This window comes from Mus caroli, chromosome 17 (genome assembly GCF_900094665.2).
Source record: "Mus caroli chromosome 17, CAROLI_EIJ_v1.1, whole genome shotgun sequence".
Classification (NCBI taxonomy): domain Eukaryota; kingdom Metazoa; phylum Chordata; class Mammalia; order Rodentia; family Muridae; genus Mus; species Mus caroli.
The window spans coordinates 70,484,016-70,507,188 of NC_034586.1; the positions used below are offsets into that span (position 1 = coordinate 70,484,016).

At 39.5% G+C, this 23,173-nt stretch overlaps 1 protein-coding gene across 2 annotated transcripts in view; it reads left to right on the plus strand.

The window, feature by feature from the left end:
* Birc6 (baculoviral IAP repeat containing 6) overlaps nt 1-23,173 on the plus strand; it is a 174,407-nt gene that overhangs the window by 44,348 nt on the left and 106,886 nt on the right. For both annotated transcript variants that reach the window (XM_021186109.2, XM_021186110.2), the window contains exons 9-19: nt 847-2,241; nt 7,642-7,791; nt 11,967-12,192; nt 15,201-15,361; nt 16,500-16,589; nt 17,005-17,136; nt 19,032-19,213; nt 20,170-20,303; nt 21,090-21,251; nt 21,344-21,475; nt 22,039-22,136. In XM_021186109.2, the coding sequence (XP_021041768.1) occupies nt 847-2,241; nt 7,642-7,791; nt 11,967-12,192; nt 15,201-15,361; nt 16,500-16,589; nt 17,005-17,136; nt 19,032-19,213; nt 20,170-20,303; nt 21,090-21,251; nt 21,344-21,475; nt 22,039-22,136 (2,862 nt within the window). The remainder of the gene's footprint in view (nt 1-846; nt 2,242-7,641; nt 7,792-11,966; nt 12,193-15,200; nt 15,362-16,499; nt 16,590-17,004; nt 17,137-19,031; nt 19,214-20,169; nt 20,304-21,089; nt 21,252-21,343; nt 21,476-22,038; nt 22,137-23,173) is intronic.

A 23,173-nucleotide genomic window follows, 5' to 3' on the forward strand; every position in this document is an offset into this window, starting at 1 on the left:
GTGACCGCCAGCATTGTGGAGCAAGAGGGAAGAAATGGTGCTTGAATTTTAAAGTATTAAAAAAAGAAAGGAGCCGGGCGTGGTGGCGCACGCCTTTAATCCCAGCACTCGGGAGGCAGAGGCAGGCGGATTTCTGAGTTCGAGGCCAGCCTGGTCTACAGAGTGAGCTCCAGGACAGCCAGAGCTATAAAGAGAAACCCTGTCTCGAAAAACCAAAAAAAAAAAAAAAAAGAAAGGAACTAAGATTATGATATTTTTCTTAGGTATTTGAGAGAATCAATAAATTATAATACACAAAGAATATTGGGTGTATTTTTGGTTTAGAAATGAAGTCCAGAAATTCTATTCTTTTAGCATCAATTTAAAGCAATAACTAAATAATATAGTAATACTTTACCATGACTTAAGAATCAATTTCTTCTCTACAAAATATATTTGAGTTAAAAATAATTTTGAATTTCTTTAGTAGTCTTTTTTAAGTTTTCATATGTAGGGTCATCTGACATTTGATTATATTTCTTTTAAAATATTGGATATAAAAAAATAACTTAATTTTTGTGTATGCATGTATGTATTGGCACATGTGAAGGTCAGCGGGACAGCATGCAGGAAGTAGTTTCATTTTCTACCTTGTGGGTCCCAGTGATCATCAAGCTGAGGCTGGCTTCAGGGCAAGAGCCTACCTGCTGATCTATCCTGCTGGCCATGAAATCCTTTGAGTTCTAGTATTATTTAGTAATACATAGGTCAGATGAATCAGGAAAACCTCACTGAAGTACTGATAGTGATTTGCATGACCACAGCTGCTGCATCTAATGTGCCAATTTGTTTTTTTTTTCCTCAAAGGGCATACATCACAGAAGGAAGCCATGGAAGTAAGCCTTGATATAACAGCTCTCAGCATTCTCCAGCAGCCAGAAAAACTGCAGTGGGAGATTGTGGCTAATGTGCTTGAAGATACTGTTAAGGATCTTGAAGAACTTGGGGCAAACCCCTCCCTAACGAACTCTAAGAGTGAAAAGACAAAGGAAAAGCACCAGGAGCAGCACAACATTCCCTTCCCCTGTTTATTGGCTGGAGGCTTATTAGCATATAAGTCTCCTGCTACCTCACCCATTAGCAGTAATTCTCACAGGTCACTGGATGGTTTAAGCAGAACTCAGGGCGAAAGTATATCAGAACAAGGGTCAACTGACAATGAATCCTGCACAAATTCAGAACTGAATTCTCCTCTGGTCAGGAGGACTTTACCTGTGTTACTTCTTTATAGTATCAAAGAATCTGATGAGAAAGCAGGGAAAATCTTTTCACAGATGAACAATATCATGAGTAAAAGTTTGCACGATGACGGTTTTACAGTTCCGCAGATTATTGAAATGGAGCTGGACAACCAGGAGCAGTTGTTGTTACAGGATCCACCTGTGACTTACATCCAGCAGTTTGCAGATGCAGCCGCCAGCCTCACTTCTCCAGATTCCGAGAAGTGGAACTCTGTGTTCCCCAAGCCTGGGACTTTGGTGCAGTGCTTGAGGCTACCAAAGTTTGCAGAGGAGGAGACTCTTTGTATAGACTCTATAACTCCTTGTGCTGATGGAATTCATTTGTTGGTAGGACTGCGGACATGCTCTGTGGAATCATTGAGTGCAATAAATCAAGTCGAGGCCTTGAATAATTTAAATAAATTAAACTCTGCACTATGTAATAGACGTAAAGGTGATCTGGAATCCAATCTTGCTGTAGTGAATGGTGCAAATATCAGTGTGATCCAACATGAGTCACCAGCAGATGTGCCGGAGCATTTGATCATTCAGCCAGAACAGAGGAATGTTAGCGGGGGATATCTAGTTCTTTACAAGATGAACTATACCACTCGAATAGTGACGTTAGAAGAGGAGCCAGTAAAAATCCAACATATCAAAGATCCCCAGGATACAATTACCTCGCTCATTTTGCTTCCACCAGATATACTGGATAATCGAGAGGATGACTGTGAGGAACCTGCTGAGGAAATGCAGTTAGCCTCAAAGAACGGGATTGAAAGAGAAAAAAAGTCTGACATTTCTACGCTTGGACACCTGGTAGTAACCACTCAGGGAGGATACGTAAAAGTATTAGACCTTTCAAACTTCGAAATTTTGGCCAAAGTGGAGCCTCCGAAAAAGGAGGGCACTGAAGAACAGGATACATTTGTTTCTGTCATTTACTGCTCAGGCACAGACAGGCTGTGTGCGTGCACCAAAGGTGAGCTGCTTGCTTGATTCTTCTGAGAAACCTTCGGTGACATTTGTCTATGTACATTATCTCATGTGAATTTTAGATCCATGTAAGAGATTAGTTTTTCTTTCTAGGTAATATTGTTTTTAATGCCTTTAAACTTATTTTTTAAAGTTTCTTAGGCAAGAAATCTATTGTAATTAGCTTAGTAAGTTCTCAGAAAGTATCTTCTCAGCTGAGTGTAAATGTTTACTTAGGATGGTGAAACTCTAGGGTCATGAGTTTGAGGCCACCCTGGATTGTGTAGCAAGATAGAGCTTTGCTTAATTTCAAGTATCATGGTACTTTGTGAATACTGACTACCTACATTTGTGGACCTAGTTTCCTTAGCAACTTGGATAAGAGGGCCCATGTGTGTTGGTATGAGAGCACACAGAAGCTGCTGAGGGAGGAAGGACTTATTGGGCACATGGTTTCAGAGATGTTAGTTAGTCACAGCTGGGCACATATGAATAGTTAGGGAGGCTCCTGTCATGGCAGCTTACAAAGCAAGGGTGTGTGGGTATGTTGTCACCTTAGTTAGGGAGCCCCCCACTGCTGCACCTCTGTGTAAAGGCCCTCATAGTTCACTTATAGATGTGTTTTTTCTACTCTAGCTCCTATAGTCTATTGCTTAGGCTTTTTATAATCAAACAATTTATATAACGTTTCTGGCACAGATTACTTCTGGAAAAAACAACTTAGCAAATAGTCTTTAGTTTTGTAAGATGATAAGATATTTGGTCTTCTTTTTTTTCTTTTTTTTTTGGGGGGTAGGGAGGGTTAGTGACAGGGTTTCTCTGTGTAGCCCTGGCTGTCCTGGAACTCACTCTGTGGACCAGGCTAGCCTCGAACTCAGAAATCCGCCTGCCTCTGCCTCCCAAGTGCTGGGATTAAAGGTGTGCACCACCACTCCCTGCTGGTCTTCTTTTCTTTTCTTTTTTTNACCAGGCTGGCCTCGAACTCAGAAATCCGCCTGCCTCTGCCTCCCAAGTGCTGGGATTAAAGGCGTGCGCCACCACCGCCCGGCGTCTTCTTTTCTTATAAGCTTTGGCTGATAAAAATTAGTTTTGAAACATTTGAGACCCCCTTTGGATAGTGTGCACTATTTCCATATATATAAATATGTATAAATCAAATAACTGCACTATAGATTTTCACAAATACTACTGGCATTTTGAATCATAACAAATATGCTATCGATAGGTTAGTTGGAATTATAGGGCCACACAATTCTTGAAGCCTAGATGACTATAATGAAGAGTTGGTGGATTTAAGAAAAGCTACACAAACCTCTATCTGTGCTTTTGGAGTTATTAAGCTGAGTATTTTGTTAAGTACATTCCTAGGGCTTGGCCAAAGAGGGTAGTAGCTTATACATTAATTGATTCAGATTACAAATTTGAGCTACATCTAGTTTAATACCCAGAAAGGGGGAAAAATCTTCAAAGTACATTAAAATAATAGTAAAGATATAAAATAGGAACATTCAGCATAATTTCAGAAAGATAAAACTTTGAAGGACACGTGAGACTTGAGAGTAGCTCTTTTAAGTACTAGAAAGTTCCAGGGAATTTTAACTTATGATCATGTGCACTAGTGTGTTACTCTTAGTGATCACACCTATTTTTCAGTGCATATGCTTTTTGTAGAGCCCATTTTGCAGATCAGTAAACTTAAGTGAAGGAGAGTTCAGTAACTAATCACAGGGCTAACGAATGGCAGAGAGGCGTTCTGCTCAGTGTGTTGTTAAGTCTTTTAAACTGTGTATACTGCATTGTCAGAGTATAACAAAAGCTGAAGGACCTCAAAATTAATTCCCTGCCGGGCGTGGTGGCACACGGATTTCTGAGTTCGAGGCCAGCCTGGTCTACAGAGTGAGTTCCAGGACAGCCAGGGCTATACAGAGAAACCCTGTCTCGAAAAACAAAACAAAACAAAAAATAAAAGAATATAAAGTGAGTTCCTGTGGTATTCAGTATGGAGGATCTGAGAAGTTGCCATCTTGCCATAAATTGCCCAAAATGGTGCTTCAGGAATTTGGCCCAGGACACATACTTGTAGGAACCTAATATGTGTAGAATGCAATAAGGGTTTAATTAATTAATTATTTATTTTTTGATGAGAGATACAATTTAGTAAGAATTTGAAAGTAGATTTATATATTCTTAGAGTTAGGACAGTAGGATTATCAAGAAGCAGTCTCTTGTGATAGCTGATTTTCCTGGCTGTCCTTGAACTCTCTTCAATGCTGGGATTTCAGGTGTGTCACGAAGACCAACTTCCCCTATGTGTAAGCTTGTGCATGCAGTTCCAGGGCTGACATTGAGAGCCTTTCTCTAACTCTCCAGTTCCACTGAGGCAGGGCCTCTCAGTTGTGTCCAGGTTTTGATCAGCTATTCTAGTAGCCAGCTTGTTCCACATGGCCCGTCTCAGGCTTTTGAGCACTGAAGTTTCAAGTGGCCATCATACCTTTTGATGTTTACCCGAGTTCTGGGGATCCAAACTCTACTCTTTATGGACTTTGCCATTTCTTGAGCTCTAAAAATTATTATTATAAATAATTGTAACATGAACAAAGCTAGAAGCATTATTCATTGTTATTCATATTTAATACATCTGTGTATTGAGCAATATAGAGCTGTATATTAAGTAATACTTTTGAGTAATGTTTAAATCCTGTTAAGTGCATTTATCTCCTCACTCATCATGTCTTTGTGGAAGAAACTTTGAAGTCCTTTCTAGTGGCCTTTGACCTGTTAATATGTGTTGTTATGTGCAGTGTATAGTCGTTACCCCAGAGCTACTTGCTGCTGCTGTATTGGTAGTGTCCACTGATAAACCATTACACATTTCCCTCTTCCTTGACCCTGGTCTCTGTAACTGTCATTCTGCTCTGAACTTATAGGAGATATATCAGCTTTTTTACATTTCATAGGAGTCACTTCATTGAGGTACTTTTCTGATTTATTTATTTATTTATTTTTTGCCTAACATAATGATCTCTAGTTCTGCTCAAGTTATTGTAAATGACAGGGTTTCATTGGTTTTTATGGCTAAGTATATTACATTATATACTTGTGTCAGCCTTTTCTTTTCATTCATTAGTTTAAGGGCACTTTTGCTGTCTGTTGTGAATTCAGCACTTCTGTGAACTTGGACGTGCAAATGTTTCTTTGACACAGTGCTGCCCTTTGAAAGTTTACCCCGTAGTAGAATTGCTGGAATATATGGTTCATCTGCAGTGAAAGTTTCTTGAGAAACTTTCATCCTACTTTTTTGTTTGTTAGTTGTATGTATGTATGTATGTATGTATGTATGTACTTATCTATTTAACACTCCAGATTTCATCAGCCCCAACCCCCACTCCCCCACCCACCCAGATGTCTAAACTCCCTGGGGCCTCCAGTCTCTTTAGAGTTAGGTGCATCTTCTCTGACTGAACCCAGAACTGGAAGTCCTCTGCTGTATATGTGCTGGGGGCCTCATATCAGCTGGTGTATACTGCCTGGTTGGAGGTCCAGTGTTTGAGACATTGGGGGTCAGGTTAATTGAGACTGCTGATCCTCCTGCAGGGTCACCCTCCTCCTCAGCTTCTTCCAGCCTTTCCTAATTCAGCAACAGGGGTCAGCAGCTTCTGTCCATTGGTTGGGTGCAAATATCTGCATATGACTCTTTCAGCTGTGCGGTCATGGTAGGTCTCTTTGTGAGTGCTCCATTGGTTTAGTAATAGTGTCAGGCCTTGGGACCTCCCCTTGAGCTGGATCCTACTTTGGGCCTGCCCCTGGACCTTCTTTTCCTCAGGCTCCTCTCCATTACCATCCCTGCATTTCTTTCAAACAGGAACAATTATGGGTCAGGGTTTTGACTGTGGGATGGCAACCCCCTCCATCCTGAGTTTAAATAGGATGACTTTGTTTCTGAAAGGGACTTGGAGGAAGGCTTGTTTCTTACTGTTTCAGTGTCAGCATGCTTAGTTCATTCAGATTTTGTGTCTGACAACTTTATGCAGTATGGTCCTGTCTGTTCTCTCTGCCTTTATTTTCTAATGGAATTCCTCAAGTCACTTTTGCATTGATGTGGAGGCTTAATAGCCTGGGCTGACTTGGGGCCTCTCTGGCTGTTGGTGACCTTGTGTGAAACATCTGAGGGTTATGTGGGTAGAGATTGTCCAGCCCTTGTTACTTGACTTGCTACTTGCATTTCTGATAGATGCTTGGTCTTTAGTGCTTTGCTTGTCCTACACAGGACTGTAACCTTAAGTAGAAGGACTTGTTGGTATCTCTCTTGAAACTAACATTTTTTAACTTTCAAAGTTCTGTAGGTCATATTTCCTTAGGAAGTGGCCGTGAGTTACCTGGTTCTCATTATTTACCTCACTTTGGTTGTCTGTAAGTTTTATAGCTTTATATATACATAATATATATTTTGCATACACACACATATATGTTCTCTTTTGGAAGTGTAACTACATAAACTCGTGTTACAATGGAACATTATTTGTAATCATGGAGTTTTGGTTTTAGTCTCACATACTTGCTGAGTTTGCTGTAAGTTTTTATGTGACAGGTATGAAAATTAGAAATTTGATTTGCTTTGTAAAAAAATTCCATTGTGAGCACATCAAAAGTTAAAATATCTGTTTATTTTTCTTACTCCTGGAATTAAGAGATTGGCCTATGGATGTTAATATATATAGCTACTGTGTTAGTGTACTCATCCGTAAGGTGATCACAGTAACAGATAAATTAGTTAAAGGTATAAAACTAATGTGTTATATGATGTAAAGAGGATGAGAATAAATACCTTTTTAACAGATGTGTATGAGTGTTTTGCTTTCATGTGTTGTTTGTACATGTGCTTGTGCCCTTGGAGGCCACACAAACCTGTAAGATCCCCTGGAATTGGAGTTACAAATGGTGTGAGCCATCATGTAGGTGGTAGAAATTGAAGCCAGGTTTTTTGCATGTAGTCTTTTGTTTGTTTGTTTGTTTATGGGTTTTTATGTTTGTTTGTTTTTTCTTTTTTTGAGACAGGGTTTCTCGGTGCAGTCCTGGCTGTCCTGGAACTCACTCTGTAGCCAGGCTGGCCTCAAACTCAGAAATCTGCCTGCCTCTGCCTCCCAAGTGCTGGGATTAATGGCGTGAGCCACCACTGCCCAGCCATTTTAGTAGTCTTAAAATAAATCTCTGTATTCTATTTTCGTTACTTAATTGGTTGTAGCTCATTGAGACTAAATCTCCAAATTTTTTGACATAGGTAATTGCTGTAGTGGTTTTTATCTGGGTGTTAAGTACTATTTGAACAAATTATGAATTTTAACTAATACTCCATTTAATTAAAAACTATTTTATATGTATTTGTTGATGAAATTTTACTATACTGTAGGTGGTGAGCTTCATTTTCTCCAAATTGGAGGAACCTGTGATGATATTGATGAAGCTGATATTCTGGTAGATGGATCCCTTTCTAAAGGAATAGAACCATCTCTAGAAGGTTCCAGACCTTTATCAAATCCTTCAAGTCCTGGTATTTCAGGTAAGATACTACTTTTTAAAATATCCTTGTAATATTTTGTTTGTTTCTTTTTTTTTTTTTTTTTAAGATTTATTTATTATATGTAAGTACACTGTAGCTGTCTTCAGACACTCCAGAAGAGGGAACCAGATCTCGTTGCGGATGGTTGTGAGCCACCATGTGGTTGCTGGGATTTTTGAACTCTGGACCTTCGGAAGAGCAGTCGGGTGCTCTTACCCACTGAGCCATCTCACCAGCCCCTGTTTGTTTCTTATAATGAATTCTTCATTGTTACAATTAGAAAGACATTCTTTGACCAGGTTTATTATTATACTATTATAATTACCTTCCTGGTATCTGAAAAATGTTACACAAACTTAGTATAGAAAGAAAGTGTTTTCTTTCTTTTCTTTTCTTTTTTTAAAAGATTTATTTATTTTATGTATCTGAGTATACTGTGGTTCTCCTTGGACACACCAGAAGAGGGCATCAGATCCTATTATAGATGGTTGTGAGCCACCATGTGGTGGCTGAGAATTGAACGCAGGACCTCTGGAAGAAAAGCCAGTGCTCTTAACCGCTGAGCCATCTCTCCAGCCCAAAAGAAAGTATTTTCATAGACTACACAATATTTATGAGATCTGCCTAAGAAGTAAAACTATCATTTCTCTTATGTTTTTATAAATTACATTTTATTCATGTATTTATGTCTTTATTTATGTGTGTGTGTGTTTGTCTGTGTGTGTGTGTGTGTGTGTGTGTGTGTGTGTGTGTGCGTGCTCGCCACAGCACGTCTGTGGAAGTCAGAGAACACTTGTAGGAACTGGTTCTCTCTACTACATGAGTCCTGGAGTGAATCCAGGTTGTTTGGTGTGGTAGTAGGCGCTTTTACGCTCAGAGGCATCTTGCCTGCCCTTTTCTCTCAATACATAGCTTTTAGTTTAATTAAGGAATACAATGTGAAAGAAAGGGACACTGGGGTTGGAGAAGAGGCTCAGCGGTTAAGAGCACTGTCTGCTCTCCCAGAGTGTCATAGTTCATTGTTCTTCGACAGTCTGTAATTCTAGCTCCGAGGAGATCTGATGCCTCTGGTCTCTGAGGGTGCTGCACTCAGATGCACATACTCACATAAGGCATGCACACACACATACAATATAGAACAGAGGAATAGTAAGTAAGTGTAGAATCAATGGAGTGGAGTAATAGTCTTAATAGTACATGTAATTGAATAGCTAAGAGACATTCTTACTGCAGAGATTTATTTACATTGTCATTGCCATATTTCTTAACCTCTGGATAACATTGTGTGTGTTTGTTGTTTTTTTTTTTTGCTGGTCACACTGTCCATGGCCAAACTCCAGTTACAGGTCTATCAGTATTACCTGGGCTGAATTTTCCCTTCTCCTAGGTCTCCTGACAGAGGGCAGGCTGGTGTTCCCTAGTGTCCAGCTTGCTACTTTTACTTTTTGTTCCCATCTATACTCTTCTGTTTTTAGGATTTTACAAAAAACATAGCAATAGCATATAATTCCTGCTTAAAAGCTCTTCTTGGCATTGTTGACATTTATGAAGCAATTGTAGGCTGCTTCTCAAAAAATACAGAATTTTTTTTCATAAAAATCTTAAAAATAAAAAAGGTTTCATTATGTAGCTCTGGCTAGCATTAGACTTACTGTGTAGACCAGGCTAGCCTCCAATTCAGATATTCACCTAGCCTTGCCCACTGAGCACTGAGATCACAGGTATATGCTACCATGCTCAGGAAAACTTCAGGATTTCTTTTAAAATATGTTTATTTTATGTGTATGATGTATTACCTGCATATATGTCTGTGCACCAGCACCACATGCATATCTAATGCTGCACAGTCTAGAAGAGGACATTAGATTCCTTGTCACTGGAGTTACAGACAGTTGTGAGCTCCTTATGTGGGTCCTGGGAATCCAACTTGGGTGCTCTGCTTGAAAAGAACAGCCAGTGCTCTTAACCACTGAACCATTCTTTCCAGCCCCAACTTATGATTTATGAAGTATATAATTCAGTTTTATGTTCGTGACATTTCATGTTCTCTTTCCCTTTGTCTGTCACACTTCATCCAGTCCATTGCAGTTTCCTCGTCCTCAGAACCCATGCTGTGGATCGAAGCCAGTGCTTTATGGATAGGAGAGAAGTCCTCTCACTGACCTGTACCCCATCCTTGTACCTCTCCCTCTGCATAGCCATTTACTCCTTCTGTGCTTCTGTAACTCTTAACACATACCACAGTTTATCTTCTTAACCTAATGTTAAAAAGAAATTTAAGGAGGCTTGGCGGCACAAATTTAACCCCAGTATTCTGGGGGCAGAGGCATAGATTGGTTGATCTCTGTGGATTCCAGACTACCCAAGGGGACATAGTGAGATCTTGTCTCACGAACAGAACTAAACAAACCAAACCAAACAGAAAACAGAAAAGAAAAGGACTGGAGAGTTAGCTCAGTGGGTAAGAATACTCATTGCTCTTGTAGATAACCTGTGTTTGATTTCCAGTAACCATACAGTGACTCATAGCCCCCTGTAACTCCAGGTCCAGATCTGACCCCCTCTTCTAACCTCCACTACTCCCAGGCACACACCTGGTGTACATACATACATACATACATCCCAGGCACACACCTGGTGTACATACATACATACATACATACATCCCAGGCACACACCTGGTGTACATACATACATACATACATACATGCAGGCAGGCAGGCAGAGATTCATAAACATAAATATTTAATGAAGTAAATCTTAACAGAATACTCAGTAAACGTTTTAAAAAGTAGTAAATTAGTAAAAGATGCTTGAGGCATTGTCAGTGAAAAATGCGCTCTAAGAGTCAGCTGTAGTGCTGCAGGCCTCTAATATTTGCACTTGAGAGGCTCAGACTCTGGAGTATTCTGACTTTGTTGCCAGTTTTGTCTACACAGTAAAACTCCAATTTCTCCCCATAAAAACTTTTAAAACACATGCTAAGTAGGAGCAATAGCTAAACTTGTTACTTATTCTTTATGGTATCTTATAGTTCAACATTTTGATGTTTTTCTCTTATACAAGAAGTAATCTTTTGGTGATCACTAGTTAATAGTATAGCTCATTTTAGGAATTAGTGACATAGAATATGGTAATTTTCAATGTTTATTTACTACTGGCATGTGTCTAGAGGATGTCTTTATCATAGAAGAGAAAGAATAGTTAAATCTTTGTGTTTATTGCCTTTGGCTGTTTTACATGATTATAAAAGGGCATTTCTTTTTTAAAAAAAATTTTTTAAAGATATATGAGTATACTATAACTGTCTTCAGATACACCAGAAGAGGGCATCGGATCCCATTACAGATGGTTGTGAGCCACCATGTGGTTGCTGGGACCTCTGGAAGAGCAGTCAGTGCTCTTAACTGCTGAGCCATCTCTCCAGCTCCAAAAGGGCATTTCTTTTTTTTTTTTTGGTTTTTCAAGACAGGGTTTCTCTTATAGCCCTGGCTGTCCTGGAACTCACTTTGTAGACCAGGCTGGCCTCGAACTCAGAAATCCGCCTGCCTCTGCCTCCCAAGTGCTGGGATTAAAGGCGTGCCCCACCACCGCCTGGCCAAAAGGGCATTTCTTTTGTAATTGCTGCTACCTTGCATTTGCTTTGTAAATGACATGTTATCAAAAGTAACCACTTATCTGAGTGTGGTAATTGGTAGTTTAGTACTATTGACTTTATTGCCCTCAGTTATTTCCCCGTTTTGTTTTGTTTGTTTGTTTTGTTTTAACTTTAAAGATTTATTTATTTATTTATTTGAGTACACTGTAGCTGTCTTCAGACACACCAGAAGGGGACATCAGGTCTTGTTACAGATGGTTTTGTGAGCCACCATGTGGTTGCTGGGAATTGGGACCTTCAGAAGAGCAGTCAGTGCTCTTAACCACGGAGCCGTTTCTCCAGCCCTATTTGCCTTTTTCTAACAGACTGGATTTGGGAGGACTGAGTATGAGCTGTCCCTTAGCCAGTACTACTTAGTATGGATTCCTTAGTTTATTTTATTCGTTTTTTTCATATATTTGGCAGTGTTATATTTTGAATAGACAAATAAAAAAAAAGAACTGAAATAAGAACTAAAATAATGTCTTTTCTTTTTCTTTTTAAATCTGTTTCAAAAACTGCACTTACTACTGTTAAGGAGTTGACTTATTGGTGGACCAGCCTTTCACACTTGAAATCTTGACGTCTCTAGTAGAACTAACTCGATTTGAAACACTGACTCCACGATTTTCAGCAACTGTTCCTCCATGTTGGGTAGAAGTTCAGCAAGAACAGCAGCAAAGACGGCATCCGCAGCATCTGCACCAGCAGCACCACGGTGATGCTGCTCAGCACACCCGGACCTGGAAACTGCAAACCGACAGGTATGCGGCTTCTCCATGGAGCTTGGACTCTCCTTAGAAGTAACATGGAGTTCTCAGCCGTCTTACTGTTTCTCTTAATATTGGAGTATTAATAACTTTCTCTTTGTATTTGTCATTTGATTTTGGATATTCCTGTTATTGCTTTGACTTGTAGGATAATATGAGATGACTCATTATTGTTATTTGAGAGTAAAAATTTAAACTCTTGTGTGTAAAACCAGCCACTGTTTCAGACACTAGTGTTGCGAAAGTCATATTTTAGTGAGCATCAAACAGTGAACAGGTATATCCTATTCTATATAGTCATAGTCCCCAGATGGCTGTGATTAGATTAACCTAGAGCTTGGGGAGGAGAGTACACACCCGTGCAAGAGAGAGCAATGGTAGAAAGCTCTGTATAGAGATTCTGATTCATGGGCAGTGCAAGTATGAAGCCTCTGACATCTTACAGTTTCTAGAGTAAGAAAACCACTATTGTTGGAGGGTTTTGAACGTAGTAGCGAGAACTAGTGGTAGGAAGTAAGGTCCCGCTTCTGCATTTTAGGAGCTGAGGGGTTAGAGGCCTTTGAGCACCGTAAAGCTTTGACAACAAAGTACAGGTGGGCATGGTTATGGATTGTGGTGATGGTACTGGTACATGCAAAGACTTGAGTTTGGTTGTTGAGTTGTTGATGGTACCTTAGAAGATAGTAATAATGATGGAGAAAGTTAAAAGAGTAGTGGGAATCTGGATATAATTTAAAGATAAAGGGCAAGGAAGTTGCTGATATATATTTAACCTATGATGTGAGAAAGGACATTTTGTAGCAATAGAAGAGATGAAGTAAGAAGTTCTTATTTTACAATGAAAATTCTAGGATCTCATTTATAGATCTTGGTTGGGGCCCAGGAATCTTCAGGTAATTGATACATGATAGAAGCCCTCTTTGAATGTCAAAGGCTTTGTTTTGTTTTGTTTTGGTTTGGTTTGGTTTTTCTCGAGACAGGGTTTCTCTGTGTAGCCCTGGCTGTCCTGGAACTCACTTTGTAGACCAGGGTGGCCTTGATCTCAGAAATCTGCCTGCCTCTGCCTCCCAAGTGCTGGGATTAAAGGTGTGTGCTGCCACGCCCTGCTGTTATCTTATTTTTATTTAAAAATATTCTATCTTATTTATTTGTGTGGGGGCTTTGTTATAACAAATCTCAAGGCAGGTACAGATTGCTAAGATTAATGCCCTAAGTTTCACTTTTAACAAACAAAAATAAGACGGGTTTATTTTAATTTATTCATATGTATGGCTATATCTGTTTGAATGTATGCCTCATGTATATGTGTGACCATTGAGGCCAAAAGAAGATATCAGCTGCCTTGGTACTGGGTTTAGTACCTTGTAAATGAACTTCCATCCCTTGGAAATGGGCTCTTTTAACCCCTGAGCAATCTGTGCAGCCTCTATCCCTCCTTTCCTTTCATTTCCCCTTTCCTCTTTCCAATTTACCTTTCCCCCTTTCCCCCTTTCCTCTTTCCCTTTCTTCCCCCTTCTTCCCCCTTTCCCCTTCCCTCCCCTTTCTGTTTTTTCCTTTCTTTTTTTGTCATCTCTTCTTTCCTCCTCTTTCTCTCCTTCCCTCTTTCCCTCCCTCCCTCCCCTCCTATTTTTTTCTGAGACAAGGGTTTCTCTGTGTAGTCTTGGCTGTCCTAGAACTCAGTTCTGTAGATTAGGCTGGACTCAAACTCAATTCCGCATGCCTCTGCTTACCAACAGCTGGGATTAAAGATGTGTGCCATCACTGCCCATTTCTTCTTTTCTTTTCTTTTGTCTTTTCTTGTCTTGTCTTTTCTTTTCTTGTTAATTTTTTTCTTTTTTAAAAAGTTTATTTGTCTTACTCACTGCCTTCCTCCCCCATCACGCCCCCCCCTCTCTTTTCTGGGCAAATAGGGACCTCCCTGGGTATCCCTGTGTCCTGGTACATCAAGTCTCTCTGAGGCTAGGAGCATCCTCTTTCACAGAGGCCAGACAAGGCAGCCAAGCTAGAAGAGCATATCCCACTTACAGACAACAGCTTTTAGGATAGCCCCTGTTTCAGTTTTTCCACACCCGCATGAAGACCAAGATGTACATCAACTACATATGTGCAAGCAGGCTTAGGTCCAACTCCCTATATTCTTTAGTTGGTGGTTCAGACTCTGAGAGCCCCAGGCATCCAGGTTAGTTGACTGTTGGTCTTCTTATAGAGTTTCTATCCCCTTAGAGACTGCAATCCTTCCTCCTGTTCTTCTCTAAGAGTCCCCAAGCTCCATCCACTGTTTGGCTGTGGGTGTCTGTTGTGTATCTGTCTGCATCAGCTGCTGGATAGAGTGGGGAGGGGTGTTCAGGATCAGGTGTGAGATGGATAGATGCTATGATAATGAATGGAAATCTGCAACTGATGGGTGTGAGGAGGTGGGGGGGGGCATCTTTAGGACAAGACGGAGACCTTGGATAAGGGAGGTGCCCAAGAATCAGTAAGGGTGACCTTAGTTCTGTCTCACGACATTGGGAATATGGAACCTGAAGAGGCTACCTTCTGTAGTATGGTGGGAACTCCATTGGAGTGATAGGGACGCCAGCCCACCCACAAAGCTTTTGACCCAAAATTCATTGTGTCTACAAGAAATGCAGTCACCGGGGATGGAGCAGAAACTGAGGGAAGGGGCAACAATCAACCAGCACAACTTGAGACCCATCCCATGGGTGAGCACCAATCCTGTTATGCTTGCAGACAGGGATCTAGCAAGGATGTCCCCTCTTCTTTTCTTTTCTTTTTTGAGGCAGTGTCCTTGTATTTCAGTTTTGTTTAGAACTCTGAATACCAGGGTGGCCTCTATTTCTTGTTTCTTCATCATGAGTTCTGTGTTTCCGGTTACTAACCACCACACCTACTCCTTGTTGAGAAAACAAGGAGTAGAAAAGGTGATGTGATGCTAATGATATTTTGGTGTATGAAGGAAGTGTTTTTCTTCATTTAACATTTTTTACCTTATCTGACAGCAACAGCTGGGATGAACATGTGTTTGAATTGGTTCTACCTAAAGCCTGTATGGTTGGACATGTGGACTTCAAATTTGTTCTGAACTCCAACATCACCAGTGTCCCCCAGATACAAGTGACACTGCTGAAGAACAAAGCTCCAGGCCTAGGGAAAGCCAATGGTAAGAGGGGTCAGAGCTACTACTGGAAGGCCTTGTCCTGGGCTTGGTGTCTCTCCACGAGCTTGACTGTTGTTCTTGTGACTCTTGTGCTCTCCAGCGCTGGCGACCTTCTAGTTTTGTTTTCTAAAACCACTCAAGAGAGTCATCTAAAGTACATTTCACATTTTTCCAGTAACTTAGTAATTTTCAGAATTTATGATGGTAAATAGTTTAATCATGTCTTTTGTGAAGTGACATTAGTTCCACTTCTGTGACTGCCAGCTTTATTCTTTGTCTTTTTTAAAGGAAGAATTGATGGTAAGAGAAACTGTTTTGAAAATTATTATTTGAAAGTAATCAGTCAAGCTAGACTTTTATGTAATGCCAGAAATAATAGCAATTTTCCATGGATTTACCGTGGTAGGAACTAGATATTAGGTCTCATTACTGGTCTCGTCTCGTCTCGTCTCGTCTCGTCTCGTCTCGTCTCGTCTCGTCTCGTCTCGTCTCGTCTCGTCTCTTCTCTTCTCTTCTCTTCTCTTCTCTTCTCTTCTCTTCTCTTCTCTTCTCTTCTCTCCCTCCCTCCCTCCCTCCATTCTTTTTTCTTCCCTTTTTCTTTGAAAATTCATTTTAAAAATTGAGTATAAGATCAGTGTAAAATGAGGACATAAGGGTACAAACATTCTGATCTGAAAATGTTCCTTTGCCAGAATGTCTTTGTGTGTTTGCATACTTAAGAGAGGAGGGAGGGGTGTGTGTGTGTGTGTGTGTGTCTGTGTATTCATCTGTGTATTCTCATGACATTTTCATTTAGAGAATCTAGGACTTAGGCAGTTGGTATCTTTAGAACTTTGTAGGTATTTGTATTGTGCAGCTTAGGGAGGAACTTTTAATTTAGTTGCCAACAAATTATATCTTCAAGCAATATTTTATTACTGTTTGTAGTGAAGACAAAATATAAAATCATTGAATTTAATTTTCTCTTCTTGACAAGTATTGTATAGCATCTATGGTGAAATCCTAGTAGCTCCCTGTTTAGCAAAAGATTTTAGAGTTTTAGGCACAAAAATTATTGATATTGAGCAAAATTAAGTTTACTAATATTTTTATCCTCTAGAAACAGCAGTAGATAGGCAGATCACCTTTCCTTTGTCTCCAGCTCTTAACATTGAAGTGGAACATAATGGGAACCCGTCCCTGGTTGATTTGAATGAAGAAATGCACCACATGGATGTAGAGGAGTCACAGTGTGAGTTCAACCACAGAGCTGTTGTCCCTGGCAGTAAAGGAGTAGTGATTGTAATGCATCCTGTGGGGAAGACTTCCTTGTGGCAAATAACTTATAATTCTGCTTTTGCAATGTGCTGTAACTTCCATCTCACCTTTGTGAATATAGCTGCACTAATACTTGTGATTTAGTCTTTTATGCCTTGCAATTTGAAATCAATTCATGATTCTATAGCTCCTCTTTTCAAAGTCAAGGTGAAATATAAAATGAGAGTAGAAAATAACATGTAACCGATAACTGATTATACTAATGAGTTGTTGGAACACATTTTATGAATTGTATTTTATGTGGTGGTATCATATGGAAATGGGATGGATATATCTTTATTGGATTTCTGATAATATTCTGAAAGAAAAATACATATTTTTCTTTTTAGGTCTTAGGTTATGTCCATTCTTAGAGGACCATAAAGAAGACATTCTGTGTGGCCCAGTATGGCTTGCTAGTGGTCTGGACCTATCAGGTCATGCTGGGATGTTGACATTGACAAGCCCCAAACTTGTTAAAGGTAAAGTGAGATGTTTTGTAAAAGTAGAGTAAATAATGCCAGCATAATACAAAAGACACTTTTGAAAACTGATCACAAAAATGCTGTTTTGTTTGGAACTTTGACTAGAACTTCTAGCATCTTTCTACGTGTGAGGATATCACCTATCCTGAGTGTTTGTGTATGTGAACTGACTCTAGGTTTTTCAGGTCTTAGAGATAGGGTTATGGGGCTTCATCACAGTTCGGTGTTTCAGGAAAGTGCATGCTTTATATAGGGGTCAGCATTCAGGGTGGTTTTGAAACATACACCCCGTAGATAAAGGTAAGTTCTGTATATACAAGTTTCATTGTATCTCTTGACTGTATGTTATTTGTTAAAGATTTGAGATACTATTTGGGTTCATTCTGGGAAGTAGTGGTATGAAAAATCAAATCTCTTACATTTTTTAGACTATAACATAAACTTGTAAGTGGGAAAATGTTTAGATAAAACACGGGGATGTGTCACACAGCATGACTAAGGAAACTCTTAGTGCTTTGCAGCATTTTTTTTAAATCAAATTTCCCTCATGAGCTCACAATTATTTTTGACACAGGATCTCCATAACCCTGACTATCCTGCTATTGATTATGTAAATCAAACTGGCCTGGAACTCAGAGAATCATCTATCTGCCTCTATCTCCTTAGAGCTAGGATCAGAGTTGTGTGCCACCACACCTGGTTCTCACGATCTTTAAGTGATAGAAGCAGTGATTGCGGAATCTAATGGAAGAGTGAAAGTATGAATTGTGTCAAACAGCAGATTGAGATGGGGAGTCCTATCAGGTCCTAGTAGTCGGGTGTATTAGTAAGAAGAGTTTAACAGCCCTGGGACTACTTGGGTCAGAGAAAAACAAGTGACAAGTAGTCCAACCCTAGGGGCAGGCAGGGATGTGGGAAACAGCAGATGGGTTTGCAGCTATTAAAATATGTAGCCCACTGTAGCAGTAGTATGATGGTTTGGTTAGGTCTATTTATTTGAGGATATTTTTGCAACATTTTATATTATAGATGGGATCTGTGATCTCAGCTTAGTGACTGTTGAGTGCTTTCTTCTTGAGAGATACAATTACAGGAGTTTTAGTTAACCAAGGTGTAGGCACTATTATATATGAGAAGAAACCTAATGGGAAGAAGGAATTTGTTGCATGCCTAAAAGCAGCATATTCATTACCCAAATCCTGGGTATATGGGTGTGTGTGTATATCTCAAACCATTTTTTCTTCACTTAAAAGTTTTTCTTAACTGAGGTAAAAATATGTCTTTGATTTTTTTTTTTAACTATAACTATTAAACTGCTTTATGTACGCATTCACACACTTATATCAATGGACAGACAGGAATGTTAGATAAGGGAGAGTGAGGCAAAGAGACCTGTGTTCAGTACGAGTACCACGTCAGGCAGCTCATAACTATTTGTAACTCCCATTTCAGGGTTTGAACACCTATTGTCCTTAAGGCACTGAGCGCACATACATAAGGACATGCTCACACTGACACATAAACATAATTAACAGATAAAACAATCATTTCAAAAAGGTTAGATCATAGGTCATATGCTACCATAATCATTTGTTGACAGTAATCCTTTACAATCTGCTTTTGCTTGTGTTTTTTTTTTTTAAATAGTTTACAAAACCATCTAATTAAAATGTCACTGGAACAGATATGTTTAATGATATCTGTAGTTACAGTTTTCTAAATTTGCTGAGACTTTTTTTTTTTTTTTGGACTATCATATCAAAATTGTCCTGTTATGCAATCAGGTGATATATGTTATTTCTGGCCTGTATTTTTCTTTTGTGGAGTTAGCATTTAATCTTGCTCCATGATGATGAGGTAATAAATTATTTTCTCACTCTTCCCTTGTCCAGGTATGGCAGGAGGGAAGTACCGTTCATTTTTAATTCATGTCAAAGCAGTGAGTGACCGAGGAGCAGCAGATGAGATGTGCAGCAGTGGCCTGCGTCCTGTTGTGAGGCTTCCATCTCTTAAACAGCAGGGTCACAAGGGATACTCACTGGCTTCTCTCTTGGCCAAAGTTGCAGCAGGCAAGGTAAGACCCTGGTTTTGAACGGGAGCAATGCTATTGTTGAGCTTTGTTGGCAGGGGTGCTTCTCTTGGTTAATCGTTTGTTTGCTCCTTGGTCTATTTCTGATTTTTCCTTATGATGATTTCAGAATGCATATAATTACGAAAATGTTTTCTGCTAACTTCGGATTAAGAATCAGCTTTTATAGACTATTGAAAAGGGAGCAGTTTTAGAAGGTCCTTTCCTTTAAATTCACAGCTTTTCTGTTCCAGTGATGCTTGAGAATGCTGTTGCTGAATAACTTTAGAGATGGCCTTGATTAATTTTCTATAGGTATGCAAGGCTTCCATACTTGTCTGAGTGAAGATTTTCCTGAACTTGGGTTTTTTTTTCCTTTATCATTATTATTTTTTTTTTAATTTACACATTTATTTTTTTGTTTTTTTTCGAGACAGGTTTTTCTGTGTAGCCCTGGCTGTCCTGGAACTCACTTTGCAGACCAGGCTGGCCTCAGAAAATCTGCCTGCCTCTGCCTCCCAAGTGCTGGGATTAAAGGCATGCGCCACCACACCCGGCTATCATTATTATTATCATTATTATTATTATTAAGAAATCTTAGCATCAGTATCAGCACCCATCACTTTGTATATACAGTTTATCAAGGTCTTTATCAGAGTTAATCCTCAAATTAACTGAGTTAGGTTGAACAGTATATGGTAGGCCAAGCAGGAGATGGTAGGCCGAACAGGTGCTATATTACAGGTGTATGTTAGCGTTCTGTAGCTTGGGATTGGATTCAGTATTTTGGTTCTTTATTTTTAATTATTGGGCTTCAAAAATCTTGACTATATTTTTTCTGTTAAAATAATGCGGAAAACTAGGAATTTATCATTTTAGTCTGAATTTTTTATTGGAGTCTTATTTTTATATTTTTAGTTTAGTTTGATTTGTTTGTCTCATACTTATTGTTATTAAATTAGGAGAAATCATCTAATGTTAAAAATGAAAATTCAGGAGGCACCCGAAAGTCTGAAAACCTGCGGGGTTGTGATTTACTTCAAGAGGTCTCTGTCACCATTCGGAGGTTTAAGAAAACCTCAATTTGTAAGGAAAGGTAATCACATTTCTTTAGTGTGCCGTTGTTTTGTCCTGGTTTTGGTTTTGAAACAGTTTCAGGTACTTTTCACTGATCCCGAGTTGATTCTCTTGTCTCCAAGCCCTACATGCTAAGTATTTAAGGAGCCTCATCATATATGGCGACTGTGCTGTTAACAATAAAAGTATAAATACACAGTGATTGAACTTTTCAACCGGAAGTGCTCGCTTGCTTTCTCATTCTCTCAGTAAATGGCATTGGCTGAGGACGTTACTCGTTGCCTTCACCGCTTATCCCGGTTGTATATAGTACTTAATGTGTACCATGAAAGGGAGAAATGTAAGGACACAGCCACATTCTCTTAGCTCACATTATTGTAAACTTGTTTTTCTTTAAAACAGAGTTCAAGTTCTGTACAGCACATAAGACTATTCGAAAAGCATTCTTTTTTTCTTTTTTTTTTTTCTCGAGGCAGGGTTTCTCTGTGTAGCCCTGGCTGTCCTGGAACTCACTCTGTAGACCAGGCTGGCCCGGAACTCAGAAATCCGCCTGCCTCTGCCTCCCAAGTGCTGGGATTAAAGGCGTGTGCCACGATGACTGACTCAAAAAGCATTTTTATCCTTTTTTTATTCTCCTCTTTTGCATTGTTAGAGTCTTAAACATGGCTGGTTTAAGTTCTCTACTACTGAACTACGTGGCCACCCCTGAAAACTTTATTTGTTATATTCATTATTAGCACTAGTCTGATTGTCCTGTTTTTACTGGTGTAAACACCTATAACGTATTTATACTTTCTCTCCTTAGGGTTCAGCGTTGCGCCATGTTACAGTTTTCAGAATTTCATGAGAAGCTTCTTAACACGCTTTGTAGACGATCAGATGATGGGCAGGTCACAGAGCACGCTCAGAGTCTTGTGTTGGATGCTCTCTGCTGGTTAGCAGGAGTCCATTCCAATGGATCTGGCAGGTTAATCATTAGGATTCTGTTTGCTTTAATGATTATCCTTTAGCTGTTATGATTCAGAGTCCAAAGTGAATCTGTTTGCTCTTGTTTTGCAGCTCAAAGGAAGGAAATGAGTGCCTACTTTCTAAAACACGGAAATGTCTTTCCGATATTGTCCGTGTATGCTTCTTTGAGGCAGGACGAAGTATAGCCCATAAATGTGCTCGGTTTCTAGCCTTGTGCATTAGGTTGGTGTGTCTATTTTTTTTTTTTAAACTGTATTTGCGCTTTGGTGTTCATATTTTGTCTATAATGGGATTTGATTCTCATCAAATGTATGAGTAACTTTTCAACAGTTGATAACTGTTTTGTCCTAAAGAAAAATTTGGGATTTCTTAGGGTGAAATGCATTGTTAAGTTACGTCAGCGGGGCTTAATTAATTCATGAGAATTTGATGAGTGGAGCCCTGACTCCTAGTGCTTGATTGGCCACTGCCTTATCCTTGTTACTTAACAGTCTTGCTCAGTCTTCAGCTGTAAACCCTGAGACTTTACTGTCTAGAAAGCATTTGAGAGGGATGAATCTGTGTATTAGCTTTTCTTAGTAATGGTAATCGTCTAACCCGGGAGAAAATTCTTGGTGATATGGCTTTTTTCTTTTATATATAATTTATATATAGTTAAATATATAAATAAATGTATATATACATTTAACTATATATTTATATAACTACTATGCCAAGTTTAGAGTTTAATTTAAGTCAGTATAATAAATAATGTCTTTAAATTCTCTTACTAAACAATTTTCCAGTAATGGCAAATGCGAGCCCTGTCAGCCTGGATTTGGATCGGTTCTATTGAAGGCCTTACTTGATAATATGTGCTTTTTACCAGCAGCAGCAACTGGTGGTATGTAAAGTTACTTTAATAAATATTTATAGTGAATAAGTTATTTTGTTCTTATTGTAGCTTGTCTGGATGATTAGTTCAGTTTTTGTTATTGGGTATGTTTATGTTTGTGTGTAGGTGCACCTATTTGTGTAGGTACATTTGCAGTGGACATCAGAGAGTCTCAGCTATAATTTCTCAAAAATGTTGTCCAATGCCTGATGGTGGTGGCACGTGCCTCTATTCTCAGCACTTGCGAGGCAGTTGCAGGCAGATCTAGGCCAGCCAGCCTTGAACAGAGTGAGTTCCAGGATAGCCAGGGCTACACAGAGAAACCCTGTCCATCTTACTTGTTGTTGACTTTTTAATTGGTTCTTTGTGAATATCACATCATATATTTCAATCCCACTCATCTCTTCCTACCTGCCATGTGCTCTTGCAACCTTCCCCCAAGAACAGAAAAAAAACCTTGTATTGAAAGCGGTAGTCTGTCACAGTGTGTCTCACAGTATACCCTTTGTCCACACTTCTTTCCTTGCAAATGTTCATCACAATGAGTCATTGGTCTGGTTCAAGGCCCTGGCTTCTACTACACTATCAATATTGGAACCACACTGGGACTGCTCTCTTTGTTGTTATCCTATAGTTTTGGTTCTGTAGGACTGGCCCCTCCACGGGCTCATGCAGTTCTTAGATGGGGTAAATGTTGGGTTGGCCAACTCAAAGATGTTGGCTATGGGCTTGAAAGGGATTTAAGCTAATTAACCTGCCAGCTCTCCTGCACCACATGGGCTGGGTGAGGGATGGTGGAAGTTCTGCAGCACTGCCCTTACCTATCAGTTTTCCAGTGCCCTAGTCAGTAAGGGGTAGAGGCAGCTCTTCAGTCTCAGGCCATCAGGGCTGACTCATGCCATTAGGTCTGCTGTGCTGCCCAGGTGATGTTATATATGATATGATATGATATGATATGATATGATATGATATGATATGATGTGATATGATGTGATATGATATGATGTGATATGTTATGTTATTGAGAGTGACCATGGCAAACTGAG